This window comes from Zalophus californianus, chromosome 7 (assembly GCF_009762305.2).
Source record: "Zalophus californianus isolate mZalCal1 chromosome 7, mZalCal1.pri.v2, whole genome shotgun sequence".
Taxonomy (NCBI): Eukaryota; Metazoa; Chordata; class Mammalia; order Carnivora; family Otariidae; genus Zalophus; species Zalophus californianus.
In genome coordinates, this window is record NC_045601.1 from 134,766,630 (window position 1) to 134,786,805 (window position 20,176).

General features: G+C 41.2%; 1 protein-coding gene across 1 annotated transcript in view; it reads right to left on the reverse strand.

The window, feature by feature from the left end:
- Positions 1–13,782, reverse strand: part of DTNBP1 (dystrobrevin binding protein 1) — a 121,700-nt gene extending 107,918 nt beyond the window's left edge. The window contains exons 1-3 of the mRNA XM_027603922.2: positions 13,591–13,782; positions 5,234–5,287; positions 4,450–4,500 (exon numbers count right to left, since the gene is read on the reverse strand). Coding sequence (XP_027459723.1) covers positions 4,450–4,500; positions 5,234–5,287; positions 13,591–13,646 — 161 coding nt within the window. The 5' untranslated portion in view covers positions 13,647–13,782. The remainder of the gene's footprint in view (positions 1–4,449; positions 4,501–5,233; positions 5,288–13,590) is intronic.
- Positions 13,783–20,176: the final 6,394 nt, after the last annotated feature.

Genomic DNA, 20,176 nt, shown 5'->3' on the forward strand with positions numbered 1-20,176 from the left:
GGAAAATGGGATATTCACATGTAAAATAATGGAACTATGCCCCTATATTATACCTCTCCCAAAAATTAAGTCAAATTGGATTAAAGACTTAAACATAAGATCTGAAACCATTAAATTCCTAGAAGAAAACATAAGACCTGAAACCATTAAATTCCTAGAAGAAAAAAAAGTTCCACGACATGGGTCTTGGCAATGATTTTTTTGGACATGACACCTAAAGAACAAGCAACAAAAAGAAGTGGGACTGTATCAAATTAAAAAGCTTCTGCAGAGCAAAAGAAATAAAGTGAAAAGAGACTAAAGAATGGGGAAAAAATATCTGCAAACCATGCATCTGATAAAAGGTTAATATCCAAAATATATAAGGAACATATACAATTCAATACCAAAAAAACCCCCCAAATAATCCAATTTTTAAAAATGTACAAAAGACCTCACTACACAGTTCCCCAAAGATAGATGAATGGCCAACAGGTATATGAAAAGATGCTCAATATCCTAATTATCGTGGAAATGCAAATCATCAAAACCACAATGAACTATACCACCTCCCACCTGTTAAAATGGCCATCATCAAAAAGATGTAACAAATGCTGGTGAGTATGTTGAGAAAAAGGAACCCTTGGTGCACTGTTGGTGGGACTGTAAACAAGTACAGACACTATGGAAAACATAATGGAGGATCCTTAAAAAATTAAAAACAGAACTACCATATGATCCAGCAAACCCACTTCTAGGTATTTAACCAAAGGAAACAAAACACTAACTCAAAAAGATATCTGCACCCCGATGTTCATAGCAGCATTATTTATAATAGTCAAGACACAGAAACAACTTGGGCATCCACTGATGGATGAATGGTGCATACACATACATGGAATCTTACTCAACCACAAAAAATGAGGAAATCTTGCCATTTGTGGCAACATGGATGGACTTTGAGGGTATTATGCTTAAGTGAAATACATCAGAAAGAGAAAGACAAATACTCTGTGATCTCACCTATATGTGGAATAAAAAAAAAAAATTCCAAATTCAGAAAAAGAGATCAGATGTGTGGTTACCAGAGGCAGAGAGTGGAGGGAGAGGGTACTGGAGGAAGGCGGTCAGAAGGTATAAACTTCCAGTTATAAGGTAAGTACTAGGAATGTAACGTACAACATGATGACTAGAGTAACACTGCTGTATGACATACATGAAAGCTGTTAAGAATTCTCATCACAGGAAAAAATTTTTGTTTTTGCTTTTTGTTTTAGCTCCATGAGATGATAAATGCTAACTTATTGTGATCATTTCACAAAACATGTAAATCAAACAACTATACTGTACACCTTAAACGTATACAGTGACATATCTCAATTATATCTTAATAAAACTGGAAAACAAAAATTTTAAAAACCTCCCCAAAAAAGAAAAGCCTGGGTCCTGCTGGCTGCACTGATGAATTCTGCCAAACATTAAAAAAACAACTGTCTCAAATTCTTCAAAAAAAACCGGAGGAGGGAACACTCCCTAATTCATTCTAGGCCAGCACTGCCCTGATACCTAAGCCAAAGACACAGACCAAGAAAACTACAGACCAATATCCTTTATGAACACTGATGTAAAAATCCTCAATAAAATATAGCAAACTGAATTCAGCAGCATATTCAAAGGATATATACCATGACCTATAAGGATTTTTTTCTAGAATTCAAAAATGATTTCATATATGAAAACCAATCAATGTAATATACCACATTAACAAAATGAATGGGAAAAATACATAATTGATGCTGAAAAAGCATTTGACAAAACACACTTTCATAAACTCAGATTAAAACTCAAAAAACAAGGAATAAAAGGAAACTATGTCAACATAATAAAAATCATATATAAAAACCCACAGCTAACATCATACTTGGTGGAAAAAAATTGAAAGCTTCTCCTCTCAGATCAGAAACAGACAAAGATGCCTGCTTTTGCTAATTCTATTCAACATAGTACTGGAAGATCTAACCAGGGCAATTAGGCAAGTAAAAGAAAGAAAAGGTATCAAATTGGAAAGAAAGAAGTAAAATTATGTTTGCCAGTGATATAATCTTACATGTAGAAAAGCGTAGGGATTCCACAGAAACAAACCCTGTTAGAACTAAAAAACAAATTCAGCAAAGTAGCAGAATATAAAATCAACACACAAAGTCAGTTGTATTTTCATATACTAACAATGAAAATTCAAAAAAGAAATTTAAAAACTACATTTATAAAAGCATTAAAAAAATTTAGGATTTAACAAAAGACATGAAAGACTAGTATGATGAAAACTACAAAACTGCTGAAAGAAATTAAAGAAGATGTAAATAGAAAGATATCCCATGTTCATGGATTGGAAGACTATATCATTGAGATGTTGTCAATAATACACAAAGTAATCTATAAATATTTAATGCCATCTCTATCAAAATTCCAATGACTTTTTTTGTAGAAGCAAAAAAAAAAACCATCTACCAAAATGCACACTTAAAAATGGTTAAGATGGTAAATTTCATGTTACGTGTATTTTATCACAATTTTTAACAATTAAAAACATTATAATTTAGAGATCTGCTATTTAAAATGGTCTTTCCTCCACTTAACATTAGCTCCAAAGAGAAAAAAACTGTGTTTCAGGGCAATGAACGGACATATTATAGACATCTTCAAACAACTACCACACAGGAAAGTCTACCCATCTAAATCTTTCAATGAAGTCCATTCAACTAAATCACTAGTTTAAAAAAAATAATGATAAAATGTAAACAGTACACCACTGATATTTACAATACCTTCTTTCATGTTCACTTACGCTCTTCACTCAACAAAACCAAGAAGGAAACTGGTATCAAATTAAGCACTTTTCATTTCAAAAAAGAAAAAAAAACTCTAGATTTAGCAACCATAAAAAGAAAGCCAGGAAAGAGCTAGAAAAGAAAAAGCAAACTGTGGGCATAGGTGACCGTGTCATCATAAATGCAGCTCCGGAGAAGGAGCCTATCTTCTCCTGCACACATCTTCAGCACAGATCTGTCAGAGGGCTCACTATTAAGTTCAGAACTGCATATAACATACTTAAGCTATATATTTTTATAACAGCTACATTAAGGTAATTTGCACACCATAAAATACACCCTTTTAAAGTGTCTCATCCAGTAGTTTCTAGTATATTCAGAGTCGGGCAACTATCACTACCATCTAATTCCAAATCATTGTCATCACCCCAAAGAGAAACCCCATACTCATTACCCTCTCTCCTCCAATCCGTGGCAACTACTCATCTACTTTCCATCTCTATGGATTTGCCTATTCTAGACATTTCACAGAAATGGAATCATGTACTACGTGTCCGTTGTGTTGGGTTCTGGGGTGTCATCCACCTTGCAGCATGCACCAGTGCTCCGTTCCTTTCTGTGGCTGAATATACACTCATCAGTTGGTGAATACTGGTGCTGTTTCTACTTTCTGGCTATTGTGAATAATGCTGCTATGCACATTGGTGTACAAGTTTCCATGTGGACGTATATTTTCATTTCTCTTGGTGTGAAATTGCCAGGTCACACAGTAATTCTACATTTAACTTTTTAAGAAACTACCAAACTGTTTTCCACAGCAGCCGCACCATTTTATATCCCTACAAGCACTGCAAAAGGGTGTTATTTCTCCATGTGCTCAACGCTTGTCATTGTCTGTTTCTGATTACAGCCAGACTAGAGGGTGTGAAGTGGTATCTCACTGTGGTCTCGATAGCATCCACAAAGGTGTTGAGCATCTTTTCATGTGACTATTGGCTATTTATATCTTCTTGAGAGAAATATCTATTCAAATCCTTTGCCTATTCTTCACTGGGTCTTTTTATCGCTGAGTTATAAAAGTTCTTTATATACTCTAGATTCAAGTCCCTCGGCAGAAAAATGATTTGCAAATATTTTCTCCCATTCTGTGGATTGCTGTTCCACTTTCTTGATGGGTTCTATGAAGTACAAAGGTTTTTAATTTTGATCGAGTCCAATTTATTTTTTCTTTTGTTGCTTATGCTTTTGTTGCCACATATAAGAAAATCATGTATTTTAATATTAATCTGCATGCCAATAGGAGGGGAGTAGAGAAGAAATGGCATAAAATTAAAAATCAGAATTATCAAGGACTTAAATTCAAAAATCAATTTTCTTTCAACAGAAAAACCGTAAACATAAATACACATAATAAAGTACTGACTAGCAAATACAATAGTGATCAATCTGCTCAAAGTCTGAATGGACTTTGCATTAATCAATGAAAAGTAAAAACCCCTCAGGGAAATGAATAAATTAATAATTTCTAATCACTATGTTTAGGTAAAATTTAGTTGTTTTAAGGTTTCTACCTATAAAATTATAAAATATTTTTAGACAATAGTCAAAAGCATAATTTTCTTATTTAAATGGAAACACTTACCTGCTAAGTAATTCTAGACCAGCAGAGTACTTTGGCAAACATGGAACAGTCCTGCCAAAAAAAAAACCAAAAAAAAAACCACTTATTAAAATTGCTTCCAATTTAGGCCAACTTAAAAAAAGCTACATATGAGAATTTTGACACTGTCAATTGTAATGTGGAATATTTTTAAATTACTGACAATTTACCTAAACTTTCAGAGAAATGTATTGTTTTATTTCACAATTCAAATACTGTAATATACTATCATCCATCACTACCCTACAAATTATTTTTAGCAAATATGATGAATACCTTGATAACATGCTAGATAAGAATTTTTTTTAAAAGCTCATAATCTCTAGGTTTAAAGTGAAATTTGGTCATGTTTTACCTACTAAAAAAAAATGAAAATGAAAAAGTTGCACAACACTGGTGTGTTTTTATATAAAACAGGTAACACAGCTCCGGAGGCTCACTTGCCAAGTACTGTTTCATTATTAATCTGCTTCTCAATAATGCAGGACTTTTACTAATGCTTAATATACAAAATGATTAACTGTGATCAAACAATAACCACTGGTTGTCCTAGAATAAAACAACTACCCCTCACCATGTCCCTTTCAGCCATTTCATAATTTTCTCAGAAAATTTTCCAGTGTTACACAATTTATAATCAGATTGCTTTGTAGTCAAGTGCACTTAACAGATGTAAAATCCACTAAAGTAATCATACTACTATAACTAGAGCCGAATGCTATGTGAAATTTAAGTCACAGTAAATTAAATCTTAGCACAGGCTTACCTTGGTTTGCTTTTTACTTTAGCTTCTCTTGACTTGTCACTTAAAGTCTTCAGCCTATAATTCAACAATTATAAAATATCATATTTTTACAGCTTAAGAGATTTTTTCAACCATGAATTTCACAGTTCTTAAAATTTTAGATCAGATGAGCTAATTATTTTAGTAAGAATTAAGCACCTCTACAGACAAGTATTTGAGTGTTTACTGTATGTCAGACACCCCAAAGACAACATTTGTAGCAAACATCTTTATATTTTTTCTAGCCGCAATCCCTTTTTTAGAAACAATTCCTAAGTCTGACTGGACTAGAGAAATGTCATTTACCTGGTATTATTAGAAAAAGAAGTGATCCACATAGGTGAATTTGGTAGGCAACAAAGATATCCAAGTGGCACATTTTAATAAAATAGATATGATAGCAGGCACTCAAAGCTCTTGAAGTACCATTTTGTGAAATTTTAGACACTGATCAAAAGCTTTCTAAAATATATTACAAACCTTTTTCATTAAAGAGGACTTGGTACAGTCTATTTAACATTTTCTGCTAACTCCAGGTCATTCTTATGAATACCACTGATCACATTTTGTGGCAAAACAATCACCTCAGATGTTTGAGCTAGGAATGCCTTTTCATTTGCCAACCTGAAACCAATCTATGGTGATCTGAGTTTGTTTGGAATCCTGCGTCTATTTTTTTTTTAATAAATTTCCCATCTCCACCACTGGTCATTTGATTATCAGCGATAACTCACTGCTTCTACTAGCTACTTAACTGCAGCCTCTTCCCTATTATTGGCTTTTTTAAATTACTGGGCTAGAAAACAGATACATGGGCTAGAGATGCACAGAAAAAAATAAATAGGCTCCTCTATATATCATACGAAGTTCAAAGACTTTGTACAGTTTATTTTTGCCTCACTGGGCCATTTTCACCTTCTTTTGGCTGTCGACTCTACCATATAATAGAGGTTGTCAAAAAGCGAGTGCTACATTATGAGCCCACTCTCGTATCAAATGAGGTATTGCTGTAAATGTTCTTCTTCATGTGGTTACTTCAATAAATCTTCGTTTCTAAGTCAAGTCTGAAACGCAGGCCACGGTACCCCGACTAGCCCCTAACAAGCCTTCGGTAAAACGAGAAACAGGTGCCTGTTTCTCAAGGCACTTGACTGCTCTATCAGCCAGAAACCGCCTACTCTGTAAGCCGACTCTCCTATGTGCGCCCCCAAGCCTGTGCCTCTATGTGCCAGCCCGGACCTAGGACTCCATCTTTTTCGTCTATAATGCCTGGCTAACCACCAGAAAGGAACTTTTTTTTTTTTTTAAAAACAAACTGGAATGCCAGTTCATACAAAAATTTTTACATTACTCTATGTTGTTTTTCAAAACTGAAATACTGATGAGATGAACTTCTCTTTGTTGTTAAAAAGACTCTGCAATCTCTTTAATAAACTCATGTTTCTCTCTCTCATGAGTCAGGAGTTGTATTTAAAAAGTCTGAACTGTCCTAGAGAAACAATATAAATTTCGGGGCACCTGGGTGGCTTAGGCGGTTAAACGTCTGCCTTCGGCTCAGGTCATGATCCCAGAGTCCTGGGATTGAGCCCCACGTCAGGCTCCCTGCTTGGTGGGGAGCCTGGTTCTCCCTCTCCCCCCTGCTCATTCTCTCTCTCACTCTCTCTCTCTCTCTCTCAATAAATAAAATCTTTAAAAAAAAAAAGGAAAAACAATATAAATTTCCAAGCTTCACCTTGGCAACTAGTAAATCCAGTTTAAGATTACACAACAACTAGGAAAAGTTATTTCGACAGTCACACTCTATCACCTCCACTCCAAAATTTGAGAAAGGCACTTAGTCGTGACATCCCAGGTAGAATTATACTAGGACAGTTATACACAGTGGTACACTCAAAATGATTTTAGTAATATTTTTAGTGACTCAGGACAATTCCATATAGTTAGGTATACAAGGATACTGCAAGAGAACTGTGTTAAGATCCTTTTTGGACCATTGTTATTATATGGTCTGGCAAATCTGGAGGTTGGTATCTCAAATATTTACTTCTGAAATAAACTTTCACTTTTTCAATTGTAATATATCAAATTTGGGGTGTTCTTCCACACCCCCCTAAAAAGACAGAAAAAATTAGAATAAAAAAGAAAGAAGGAATACCACAGGGAGCAGAAAATAAAATTATTGGAAGGGTCAATGAGAGCTCCATGTGGCTCCTTAACAGCCATCTGCTTTAAAATTGGTCCTTAACCAGATGTAATGTGTGGAACTTATTTGATCTGGATTTGAACAAATCAACTGTAAAAAGACATTTCTAAGAACGAGGAAATTTGATTATGGACTGGATAATTGATAATATCAAAGAATTAGTGTTAATTCTGTTAAGTATGATGTTGGCATTACATTTATGTAATGTCTCTTTTTTTTAGGGGTGCAAACTGATGTAGGAGAGATGTAACAGACAAATCTGAGATTACTTTTATAACTACGGGAGAGGCAAAAGCAAATGTGGTGATAGTTGACAGTTGTTGGATCTGAATCACGGATATATGGCGTTCATTGTGTGATTCTATTTTTTATATGTTTGAAACTTTATAAACACATTTTTGTAACAAACACAGTCTTTGAGACATTCGTCTCTTCTCATCACACCTTCTCTACATAAATCATCCCTGTGCCAAAATTCAGAACAGAAACTGATGGAGAAAACAAAGTAGCTGGAAGGATGTGGGAAACAGTGAAGAAGGCTGAGGAGAGAAAACACAGAAAGGGTCACAAGGACTATTATTCTTACTTTGAGTTGAAAAAAATAAGGTCAGGTGTGTGTGTATATACCCACACACACACTATGTCATGATTCACTAAGAAGGAAATACTGATTTGGGTGTAATACCTCAGTTTCCTCAACCATAAAATGGTGGTATTATATTGACCGTAATGATCTGTCACAGGAATTAAATAAAATTCCAAATAACGACTTTGTCAGCATTCTGTACACAGAGCTAACTCACATGAAAAGTCTAAGAATTATCTCCGCCAAGAAAGGTAAGAAACTATGTACGTTATCGGGCCACGGTGAAATAAAGTAGAGGTTCCTGAATGCACCAGTTCCTAGAAACAGCTTCCCCACCATTCCCAGTCTTCTTCCTAATCCCACACAAGCCCCAGGAAGACATGAGCGCTGCTCTGACTCCATCAATTTAGACTTAAGTGAGCACCTCATTATCTTCTTTTTTTTTTTTTTTAAGATTTTAGTTATTTATTCATGAGAGACAGAGGAGCAGAGAGAGAGAGAAGCAGAGGGAGAAGCAGGCTCCCAAGGAGCAGGGAGCCCGATGCGGGACTCGATCCCAGGACCCTGGGATCATGACCTGAGCCGAAGGCAGACGCTTAACCATCTGAGCCACCCAGGCGCCCGCACCTCATTATCTTCTACCAAAAGCAACTAAAACACACTTTTGAGTTCAAAGCACTAAACCTCAAATTTGTCCTAACACTTCAACAATTTATTTTCAGATTGTTCCAAAGACTTACCTTGATTTGACACAAGCACATTTATTTTTTTTAGGCTTTGCAGAAAATATTAAAATGGGGGCATCCTCCTAAGACATGGAGGCGATTGGCAAAACTGCCTCCACAACAAGTTTAAAAAGAAGTAGATAAACAGAATGACATATGGAGCACTATAATGAATGAGCAGAAAATGTGCTTTCTCTAGCTGACTCAAGCTCACGGGGTGACCTTAATGGCATTTATTTGTGCTTCAATTTCCTACTCCGCTAACCTCATCAGCTATTACGAAAGCTCAGGATGATTGCTGGATCACCTGATTCAGGTGATTTAGCACCTGAAAACACCACAAAAACATATTAATGAGTATATTTTGTCGTTAAGGTTCAATTCCTTTAACCATGTTCGTGTCTCCGTTATTCTGACTTTAAATTCTCCTTACAAATACAAATCCAATCTATTCTATTTTTCCGTGACTGTTCATTTTTTTTCCTTTAAAAAGATCACGTGGGGCGCCTGGATGGCTCAGTCGTTAAGCGTCCGCCTTCGGCTTAGGTCATGGTCCCAGGGTCCTGGGATCGAGCCCCACATCGGGCTCCCTGCTCAGCAAGAAGCCTGTTTCTCCCTCCCCTACCCCCCTGCTTGTGTTCCCTCTCCCGCTGTGTCTCTCTCTATCAAATAAATAAAATCTTAAAAAAAAGAAAAACAAGATCATGGAAAAACAGCATGGATCACACTTAAAAGTACACATGATGTGGGGCACCTGGGTGGCTAGGTCAGTTGAGCATCTGACTCCTGATTTCCAAGGCATGATCTCAGGGCCCTGAGATCGAGCCCCGCCTCGGGCTCTGTGCCGGGCATGGAGCCTGCTTAAGATTCTCTCTCTCTCCCTCCCTCTGCCCCTCCCCCGGCTCATGTCCTGGCTCTAACTAAATAAATAAATCTTAAAAAAAAAAAAAACTACACATGACCCCTCAGTTCTGGAGCCTGAGAGTCACACAAAAGCTGCACAAACTTAGGAAAGGGAGAGGAATGTAAACTCTATCCTAATTAACCCCAACTACACCTGTCAGTGCTGACCTGTTCCCTGAGGCTTTCTTACATTTCCAATTGCTTCTTGAGGTCAAGCATAAGTGACCTCACACAACAAATTCACTGTCAACCGCTTCTCTTTCAAAACTATTCTGAAATTCTTCTGTTTCTAAATAACATCATTTATCTAAGATACTCCAAAGTTAACATCCTGAATTTCCCTACCTTTTTCCCTTTCTACATCTCACTGTTTACAAATTCACCCCGTGCCTGTCACATCCATTCCCTTGTGAAATTGCTACCAGCACCACCCTATCATCGCTCCCCTGGACCATAATTATAGCCTAAATACTCTCCTAAATACTCTCCCTGTTCCACATGTCCAGCCCTCCCATCACATGGCCTCTCAAATTTCTTCCAGAAACACAGGCTCATGCTTCTCCCTCCACAAAAACCTTCAAAGACTCAGTCAACCTAAAAATATGCCAGGACCACCCGGTATAAAGTAGCAATCACCTCACCCCCCAGCCCCCTTAACCTGCTTTACTGTTTGCGACAGTTCTTATGGCCTTCTAGATACTCTGCCTCCCGCCAAGACAGAGCTTACCTGAAGAGTTCTTTCTCTGCCAGGGAACAAGCTAAATGGTACACAGTGACCGGTGTGTTTCTATCCCTACCCACAAGAACCCAGAGCATTATAAACAGGAAAATACCAGTCGGTGACAGGCAGCTATAAACCTTCAGTAAATCTGATTATCAGTTCCCTGAGGGTTCTGCATTCCTGACTATTTCATTCCTGAGGCTTTTGGTCGTAATTGCTCAAAAGCCAAAAACCAAACACCAGAGTGGATTTGAAGTATGTGCTTCAGTATATCCCAAAGTTTCCCTCGGAGCTCAAGTCAATCCCTAAAAAGTACATGTTCTGTGTGAGTTCCCCAAAAGGCTCTAAGAGTTTTGAGTTAAGTCAAATGAAATTAGGACTCACTTAGGGTGAGGGCAGAAGGGTGAGGCCCAGAACCTCACTCCTGTAGTCACCTGGGCCAGCCAGCCACCCACTTAAGTCACAAAGAACATGATATAATCTCCAGGTTTATCTCAATTTTGACTTAACTGTTATTGTAAGAGTAAAAATTTACAAAGGGGCACCTCGGTGGCTCAGTTGATTAAGCGTCTGCCTTTGGCTCAGGTCATGATCCCAGAGTCCTGGGATCCAGCCCCACATCAGGCACCCTGCTCAGCGGGGAGGAGTCTGCTTCTCCCTCTCCCTCTGCCCCGTTTGTGCACTCTCTAATAAATAAAACCTGTAAAAAAAAAATTTATGAAAAAGACCCCAAGTCCATGGACAATTTAGAGTCCGCACCCACCCCACAGGTCACCAGCATCTCTGGCCACTGTCCTTAACTGATCTTAAGTTGCATTTTTTTTAAGTCTGACTGGAACGTGGAAATTCATTGTGTTCATCAGACATGCTTTTATCACTACTGTGACATTCCCTTGGGAGACTGATAAAGCTAATCCTCTCCTACTTAAAAAAAAAAACAAAACTGAAGGAACACAAAAACCCACTAGGCCTTCCTTCTACTCATTCCCTCGGGCAACCCAACACTGGAAGCTTTAGAACAGTTGCAAGGTAAGTCAGGTACAGTGGGATAGTTCTAGGAGGTGAGGGCTGTGTCACTTTCACCTCTGAATCCCTCCCAGCCTTCACACAATATACACGACCGCTGTGTTTAATTTCATCTTTCCTCAGCAAGGCAAAATATTCGATTATGTAAAATAGGTTGATCTCAAGCTGAATACAGAGTGTTTACTAAAATGAATGAAGAGGATTCTTTCTCGGTAAGGGTCGCACAGGAATTAGTGAACTGGACAAAAGTGAACATCTGAGTTTAGAGCCACCAGTCAGCTGCATGACAGACCTCCCCTGGAGAGGAGTTCTTTCTCTGCCAGGTAACAGGCTAAATGGCACACAGTGACCAGTGTTTGTCAGTTGAGAGTGACCAGTACAGGAGGGAGCCAATCAAGTGTCTAAATGGACTAAAAGCCCTCTCAGGATGTGTAATCTCAAAGTGGCTCCAGTCTGTGATATCGTCCAGAAGTCAAGTCAGTTTCCAAGGGATTCTAACCAGATCCCCCAAGTCTCTTCCTAACTAAACCCTAAATTCAGGTTGTCCAGATCTCCCAGGATGGTCTGGGTCCAGAGTCCACATTCCTAGGTAAGTTTAACCTTCTTAATTAAGCAAAGATCATAAGTATGAATGAGTTCTGAGGCAACTACACAACCCAGAGTTTCAGTAACTACCAGAAGCTGGACTGTTATGCCTCAAGTCAAAGAAGTGGTTGAAAGTAATGATAACAGGGGTGTACCAGGTGGGTTTATCCATGACCACTCTCATGCTCCAAGCAGACTATTCCAGTATCCCACCAAAATTCTTCCATAATTTACACCCTGAAGTTACTTTTTCAATTTAAATGGGGAAAAAAATTGCAAGCATGCAAAAAAAAAAAAAACCCCATAAATGAGCAACTCCCAGAGCATCTATCATATCCTTAAGAACTCCAAACCAAAAACTATCAAAAACGATTTACGTGGGGTAAGTGCTCAAGTATCTGCCCCAAATCCTCAGCACCCAAAAGGCAAACCATGTAAACATTTTTGTCCCGTAAGATAAAATCTTAGCCCCATCTCTCATTGAAAAGTTAAAACCCTATGATCGAGATGTCCTCATTCAGAAATTCTCCAAAGGATTTGTACGATAAGGTAACAGACTCTTTATGAAGGTGACACCTTTTCTGAAGAAATGAAAAAATTAAAATGAATTAAGCACTAACTAGTAATAGATGACACGGTGCTTACCATTCTACACGTTGTGTTTTACATGTTCATTCATTAATCTTCACAACCCTGTTAGTACCATCTTTATCACCTCTGCACAGTTGTGGAAACCGAGGCAAGACAAGTCAAGTGACTTGCAAAAGCACACTTGCTTAGTGGCAGAGATGAGAGTCCTGGGAGTCTGGCGCTAGAACCCGTGCCTGTCGTTCCCAAACTTCCCGGCACACTGGAATCAGCTGGGGGAATCCTGAAAACCCCGGCCCCAGGCTGATCATTGGCATGGGCGGCAACCTGGGATCGGCAGTGTTCAAGATTCCCAGGTGACTCTAAGCCAAGTTTGGGAACCGCTTGGTCTGCGCTTGTAACCACCAGCTAGCTGTGAGCAGTGTCGATGTAGTTCTGTTGCTCTTCTAGCCCCACGAATTTCTTCACCAAGGCGCCGAAGCCGGCGCACCGACAGAGGGAGAAAACAAAAGGGAGGGAAAGAGGCGGCCGGCAGCGCCCAGGGTTCCGCGAGCGGGCCGCGCGAGGGAGCGGGGACGGCACGCGGACCGGCAGTGCGCGCTGCGGCGCCCGCGACCTTCGGCCCGGGCAGGGGGCGGCGGGCCCGGCTCCCCGTGGCGCCGCAGGAGCCCGAGGCCGGAGCAGCAGGTGCCTCGGAGGCGCAGGCCCCCGTCCCGCGGGCGGCGGAAGCGGAGGGCGCGCTCGCCCGGACGCCGGGACGGGGGCCCAGGCATCCCCCGCGCACTCCGCGGCGCGAGGCGGAGCCGGCCGGCTGGGACCTAAGTTACTTAGTGCCGCCGGGCCGACGCCGGAAAGTTCGTTCCTCTCCTCGGCGGGGCGGGGATGGGAAGCGCGGCACGGGACCCGGGGGCCGGGGTGCGGGGAAAGGAAGGAGGGTAGGAGGCAGTGTCCGGGGGGCCCCGGCCCAGCCCGCGGGTCCTTTCCGTCCCACCGTATACCCACCCGGAGGTGAAATCCTGCTGCACGCTCAGCAGCCGCTCGCGCAGGGTCTCCAGCATCGCCGCCGCCGCCGCGTCTCCGCCCCTCAGGCTTCAGGCCGCCGCCGCTGCCGTCGCCCCGGGTCCCGCGAGGCCGCCGCCACACCTGTCACCCCGCGCCCCGCACACTCGCGGCCAGCCCCGCCCCCAGCTCGGTCGGCGCCCCGCGCTGCAGCCCCTTCCGCGTTCCCGCCCCCAGCTCGCGCGCTCCCGCCCCGCCCCCGCCGCGCCCAGGCCCGCGCAGGCGCGGTGAGCCGCGCTGGCCTCGGGCTGCGGAGAAGGGGCGGTTCTTCTCGCCCAGCTGAGCAAGCCATAGAGCCCCAGATTCCTTTTTCTAGCCCAAGCCAGGCCCTCTCGTTTTTATCTAAAAAGAAGTGGCATCGTGAAAGAATGTTTTCAGTCGAGGGCTTCTCTGAGTGCAGCGTTGGTTTTTACGGTTTGGAAGAGAATTGCATAAATTTCTTGCACAGCGTGCACATCCCTGTAGCAAACTTTGACTCACCGGGTCCAGGATCTGACCCCGCCGGCTTTGCCCTTGGATGAGATAGTTAACCATTCTAAGCCTCGGTTTCTTCACTTGTAAAATGGGAACGATAATCAACTGTTTCGACATCATCACTTTACACTTCGACCTCCATGATGCTTTTGTGCCCTTCACACCAAAGGAGGTTGCCTTTGTCAAGTCACCAGTGACTTCCATGTTGCCAATGCCATTTGTTACTTATCTGCCCTGATTTTTTTCTCTACCTCTCAGTGGCTCTCAAAGCAGTACCTTATACCATTTTTTTAAAAAGATTTTATTTACTTATTTGAGAGGGAGAGAGTAATAAGAGAGCATGCAAGTGAGAGCACAAGAGCAGGGGGAGGGAGAAGCAGACTCTCTGCTGAGCAGGGAGCCCCACCCCAGGCTCAATCCCAGGACCCAGAGATCATAACCTGAGCCGAAGGCAGAGGCTTAAGTGACTGAGCCACCTAGGTGCCCCTCCCCCCATGCCATTTTTAAGACACATTCTTCTCTTGCCTTCAGGGACATCATACTTATATTCTCCCTTCCTCTCCACTCCTATTTCAACAGCTGCTCCCAAGGCCCCATCACCAACCTCCCGCTCTTCACGTGTGCTCTACCATGCTGTTAAATCTATCGAGGCACTGATGGACGCCCAATTCTCTATTTTCAGCCCTGTCCTCCCTCCTGCTCCTTCAATTCAGACCAGTTGCTCACTTAACATGTATCCAGCAGGCATTTCCAAGCCAACATACCCAAAATTGAAGACTTGATTGCATATTCATTTCCTGACTTGCTCATCTCCCAGTCTTTTCCATTCCAGTAAATGGCCCCGCGCAATCCACCAAGTTGCTCAAGTTAAGCCACCTGAAATCACCTGTTTTCTCTCTTCCTCATCCCCCCATATTAACTCATCAGATCCAATCCACTCTATTTCTAAAGTATTCCTGAACCTGCTCCCCTTTCTCCATCCTTATTATAATCACCCTAGACCAGGACACTGTCATCTTACACTAGGAACACTGACAGGTCCCCTGATAACTACTCTTTTGCCATCTACACCCCTGTAACCCATCCTTGACATGGCAGCCAAAGAGAATTATCTAAAAGAGCAATCAGATCATGTTGCTTTCCTACTTTAAAGCCTTCAGTTGCTTCCTGAGCCCACAGAATAAAATTCAAACTCCTTACTTGGCTTACAGTCCTAAAATTTGACCCCTTCCTGATACTCTATACAAAGCAAGTACGAGTTTGAACTGTGTGGGTCCACTTATATGCAGATTTTTTTTCAATAACTACATTGGAAAATTTTTTGGAGATGTGTGACAATTAGAAAAAACCTGAAGAGGAACCACATAGCCTAGAAATACCAAAAAAATGAAAATTACATATTATTCCAAGAATATAGTATATAATACATATACAAAATTGTGTTAATCTACTATTTATATTATATCGATAAGGCTTCTGGCAAACAGTAGACTATTAGTTAAGTTTTGGGGAAGTCAAAAGTTATATGCGGATTTTCAACTGCTAGGGGATCAGTTCAAGGGTCAACTGTACCACTCACCTACCATGACCTCAACATTTAAGTCATAGTAACCTTGTGTGTGTGTTCCTTGAAAATTCCAGGTTCATTTCCATCTTGAGTCCTTTTCACCAAAATGTCCCAGTGCTGGCTTCTTCATGGCATTCAGATCGCAACTTAAATATCCCCTTAGGTAGGTCTTCTGAGATCATTCAAGTTATTCACACAATCACTTCCTGTACACAACCTGTTTCTCAACTTCGTGCACATCACTATCTGATAATTTATTTAATAATTATTTCATTAAGAAAAAGTTGTTTTTTAACTTGTTTTTTTAACACCATTTATTTTAAATTCAAGGTTGGAACAAGGGTGAGGCAGGTAAGGCATTCACTTCAGGTGCAAAATTTAAGGGGATCCAAAAAGCTCAGTATTCAAAATGAATAATATTTTAATGCAATATTTAAAAAATTCAGAATTCATGCAAAAAATGTGATGAACAAAATATCAAACGTAAACAGTAAATACTGATTGTTTTGTTGTGGGAATCAAATAAGATAAAGCATGTGGCTTATGGCTGAGCAGGGGAAACACCTCTTCCCCCCTCTGGATGATTTCTTCCATGTGGAGGAAGCTCCTTCACGGTGTAACACTCCAGGCCTTTCCTGGAGGAGGAGAGGTGGCTAAGTTGATTAGTAAGCTAGGGACAAAGGAGCCTGGCCCCATTCTCTTTTCTTTATCATGGCTGCAAACTTCCAGCAGAGAACACTCATTCTATTCCACAAGGACTGGCTGCCTGGTGAGGAGGCTGGGGAGACCCAGTGCTTTCTGTGACTGGATAGACAAGTCTTCAGCTGAGGTTCAATAACAGGAATTCTGCTTACCCATAAATATTGTATAAGCCATGTGCTTCATCAGCCTTACCAGAAATGAAAGCGATGTTTTGGCCACTTTATGCTGATGCTCTTGTCTTATTTCTCAGTTGGTTCAGACAAGTAAGGGAGAGAGGTGCTGTCACTGAGCCCTCCCCCCAACCTCCCAGAAATAGTACCTGGTACACAGTAAGTGATCAAATGAGCAAGTCTATAGAGAAAGATGCATCAGTATTTAGTAGATTTGGAAACCACAGCTACTGAGAAATAATAAATCTTTTAAAATTTTATTCAATTAAATAAATACCTCTGCTCAAAAATTTTCTTTTTAAAGTACCAAATCAGAACGAAAGACTCTGTCCATCCCTAGGAAATAGCTTTACTTGGTGTGCCCAATCATTTTTGTTTTGCCCATTGCATTATTGGTCTGTAGCATGTGTGTGCCTCATTTTGAGGTGTTTTATGAACATTTTTAATCCCATCATGTCTGGTAAATCCAAAATCAGTGGAAGTTTTAAAAGGGACAACAAGAAAAGACAGTTATAAAGAAACAAAAGTCAGTTTTAGGAAATGAATGTAGAGAGAAAATGACTATTGTCACACAAGTTGTTTTGTAAGAATGATTAAGGACCAAGATTTGCAGCTTGTGACACATTGTGTTGATCTAAGTAAGGGTAATTAGCCAGAAACTAGGAAGGTTGATTGGCAAAATGAAAGCAACAACAACAACAAAGTTTTCAAGTATAGAGAACCAACATCAATATTAAAGGCTACTGGCCTAATCTTAATCCAGCAGTTGGTTGAGAGATGATTTTATATTAGCAAAGCAGAGAGAAAGCTTTGGTGATAAAACATTTGGGACAAGCACAAAAGCTGCTTAAGAAGGCCCGTAGACTATTGCTTCCCTGGATCAGCAAGATCAGCATCAGGTGGAAGCTTGTAGCAAATGCAGAATCCCAGGCTCCACCCAGACCTACTGAATCAGAATCCGAATTTTAACAAGATCCCCAGGGGATTCATATCAATTTAACGTGTGAGAAGCACTGCTCAAGGACACTGGCCAAGGAAAGCGGTTGCTTGTCTCGATGGATTCTTCGAGTAGACAATGAGAAGTGAGAATCTGGTGGAACTGGAACCAAAGAGAAAGATGCTATAAAAGAAGAAGCTATAGAACTCAGAGAATATTTCACACCGCTTTATTGGCAGAGGTCCTCGGGAGTAAATGAAAGGCACTATTGACATGTGAGTTACAGGAATCTTAGATTTGTAAAGGTATCTACAGTGCGCCGATATTAACTTATTTATAAGTTTTTACAAACTTATAAATAAGATGTAAATATTTTTGATATCTTTAATTTTAAGCATGTAAAGGTGCCAGAAGAAACCATTTAAAAGCCTTAACCTTTTCTTGTGAACTAAGGAGTAGTTCCAAGAACGAGGTAAGCTATGGATGCTGGAAAGGTAACATCAGCACGGCATTTGGAAAAAGGAAGCAGAGACAGAAAGGTGGAGGAGGGGAATTCCAACAGGCAGGAGCAAGGGTGAGAGCTGAGTTGAAGAATAAATAAAAAGGAGGTACAGGGGAGGACGTCAAAGTCTGAAGCCAGAAGCTAACAGAAACCAAGAAGGCAGGTACTGTCTGGAGAGGTACTCAGGGCCACAAAAGTGGGCAGGAAAGAGTATTTTCAACATGAACCCAATTGAAGGAACAGTGAGAGGCAGCTCAGCTGTATTTATGTTTCAAAAATGTTATCACACTAATGCAACGTAATCAGGCACCTAATCTCATCTTTTTGCTCAGATGAAAAACAGAAAGGGACTGCACAGTGCATTTGAGTAGGAAACCTCTTCTTTTTTGTTCATCTGTGTTTGGATCTGTATGATCTATGAAATATTCCTAAACCACCAAGTGAAGCCATTCATCAAAGTGGAGGAGCTCTACAAGGGTACAGGAGACCACATGCTATCCTCCTATAAACAAATGGTTTTCCCTAGAAAAAAGCATTTTTCAGAAATTACATCTCCTGCACCACTACAGAGTAGAAAATCTCTTCAGGTGGGAGAATTTAATTCACACTGAAACTTTAATCAGAATTAGGAGCACAAAAAAAAAATGATTGAGACAATTATTACCTGTAGTTAACTATCAGCTTACTATAGGCAGGGGGGAAAGGTCCTAATAACTGAAAAGGATTGCAGAGCAAAGCAAGTATCAGGTTCTAGTGCGCAAAGAGTTCCTCCCTATCCACAGGAATTGTCCATGTCAGTGGAAACCAACACTTAGAGAGTCTAGTAGGAAACTAGAAAGAGTCCTTTAAAAGCAGTTGAACAGATGGTTCTCAACCCTGACTGCAGTTTGGAATCACCCGAGAAGCATTTTAAAAATACCTATTCCCCAGGCCCAACCTCCAGACACTCTGATTTAATCAAATCAGTCAGAGGCGCCGTCTCCTCATCTGTGCTGTTTAAAAAGCTTTCCAGCTGATTCGAATCAACAGTGGGTGCCAGGAACACTGAGCTAAGAAGCTTCTGCGGCGAAAGGCAGCAGAAACTCTTGCTGCAACGGCACCTGTGACCACAGAATCCACCGAACCCCCCCGACTTCAGGATTGTAGATGGTAGTCTTCCCCACGTTTCCCAGCATCTCCAAAGGGCCAGCAGCCCCCTCACTTTGGTTTATAACATTGGGGTGCGTGGGCCTGAGCCCTGCAGGGGGACAGAGGGCGCTCCTCCGGGCACCGTGCCGCACGAGGGAGGCCGAGGCTCTGTCCGGAGTATGGCTGTGCTCAGGCCGCCCCAAGGCCTGTGGTCTTTTTGTAAGGCTATGTGCACAGCCAAGGGAGGAAAGCTCTGGAACCGGCTGTGTATGAGACTTGGCCAGGCCTCCTGAAAGGGAAGGGTCTTGCTGCGCTTCAGAAAACAACAAACGCTCTGGTGTCCTAAGCAGCTCTGAGCTGTCATTCCAGCAAAAAAAAAAAAATGCTCCTGTCCCTTCTCCTGATGCCTCTTCCAGTCCTGTTTGTCTCTGAATGAGCCCTCTGCTTCCATTTTTTCACTCTTTCTAATCTCTACTCTCCCATATTGACATCTGCCACCTGGTGGGTCTGGTTTATCTCTCTCTCTCTTTCTCCCTCTCCCCCCTTGCCTCTTGGTTTCTGCCATTGCTACTGACTTCACCCTCCCCGGTGACAAGAAGAAAGCTCTAAACACCTTCATGGGTCTCTCTTTTAACCAAATGCCTCGGACAGGCAAAGCACCTGCACCAGCCTGCCTCATGCGAGATGTGCCCAGAGGCCAAGCACCAGTCCCCAACCCCGTCTACTGGGACCAGGTCACAGGTCAACTGATAAAAAAACATGGGCAAGAATTGCTTTGGCCTTTTTTTTTTAATTGTCCCCTAAAGGGGGACTATGAGGAGGCTGTTTCCTAGACCTATTCAAGGGGGAAATAAGTCTATAATAGCTAAATTAGAGACAATGTATCCAGTGTGTACCTGGTAATGTTTTGCTTGTGTTGCTTCAATTCAGAGGTTTGTATACAGTAAATAAAGTTTTCAAACACTGCCTTTGTGATATGCTGGGGATCTTAAGGGAAAGAAAGTAGTTCTCATGCACAAAAGTACTGGATTCCTCTGTTTTAACGTGTG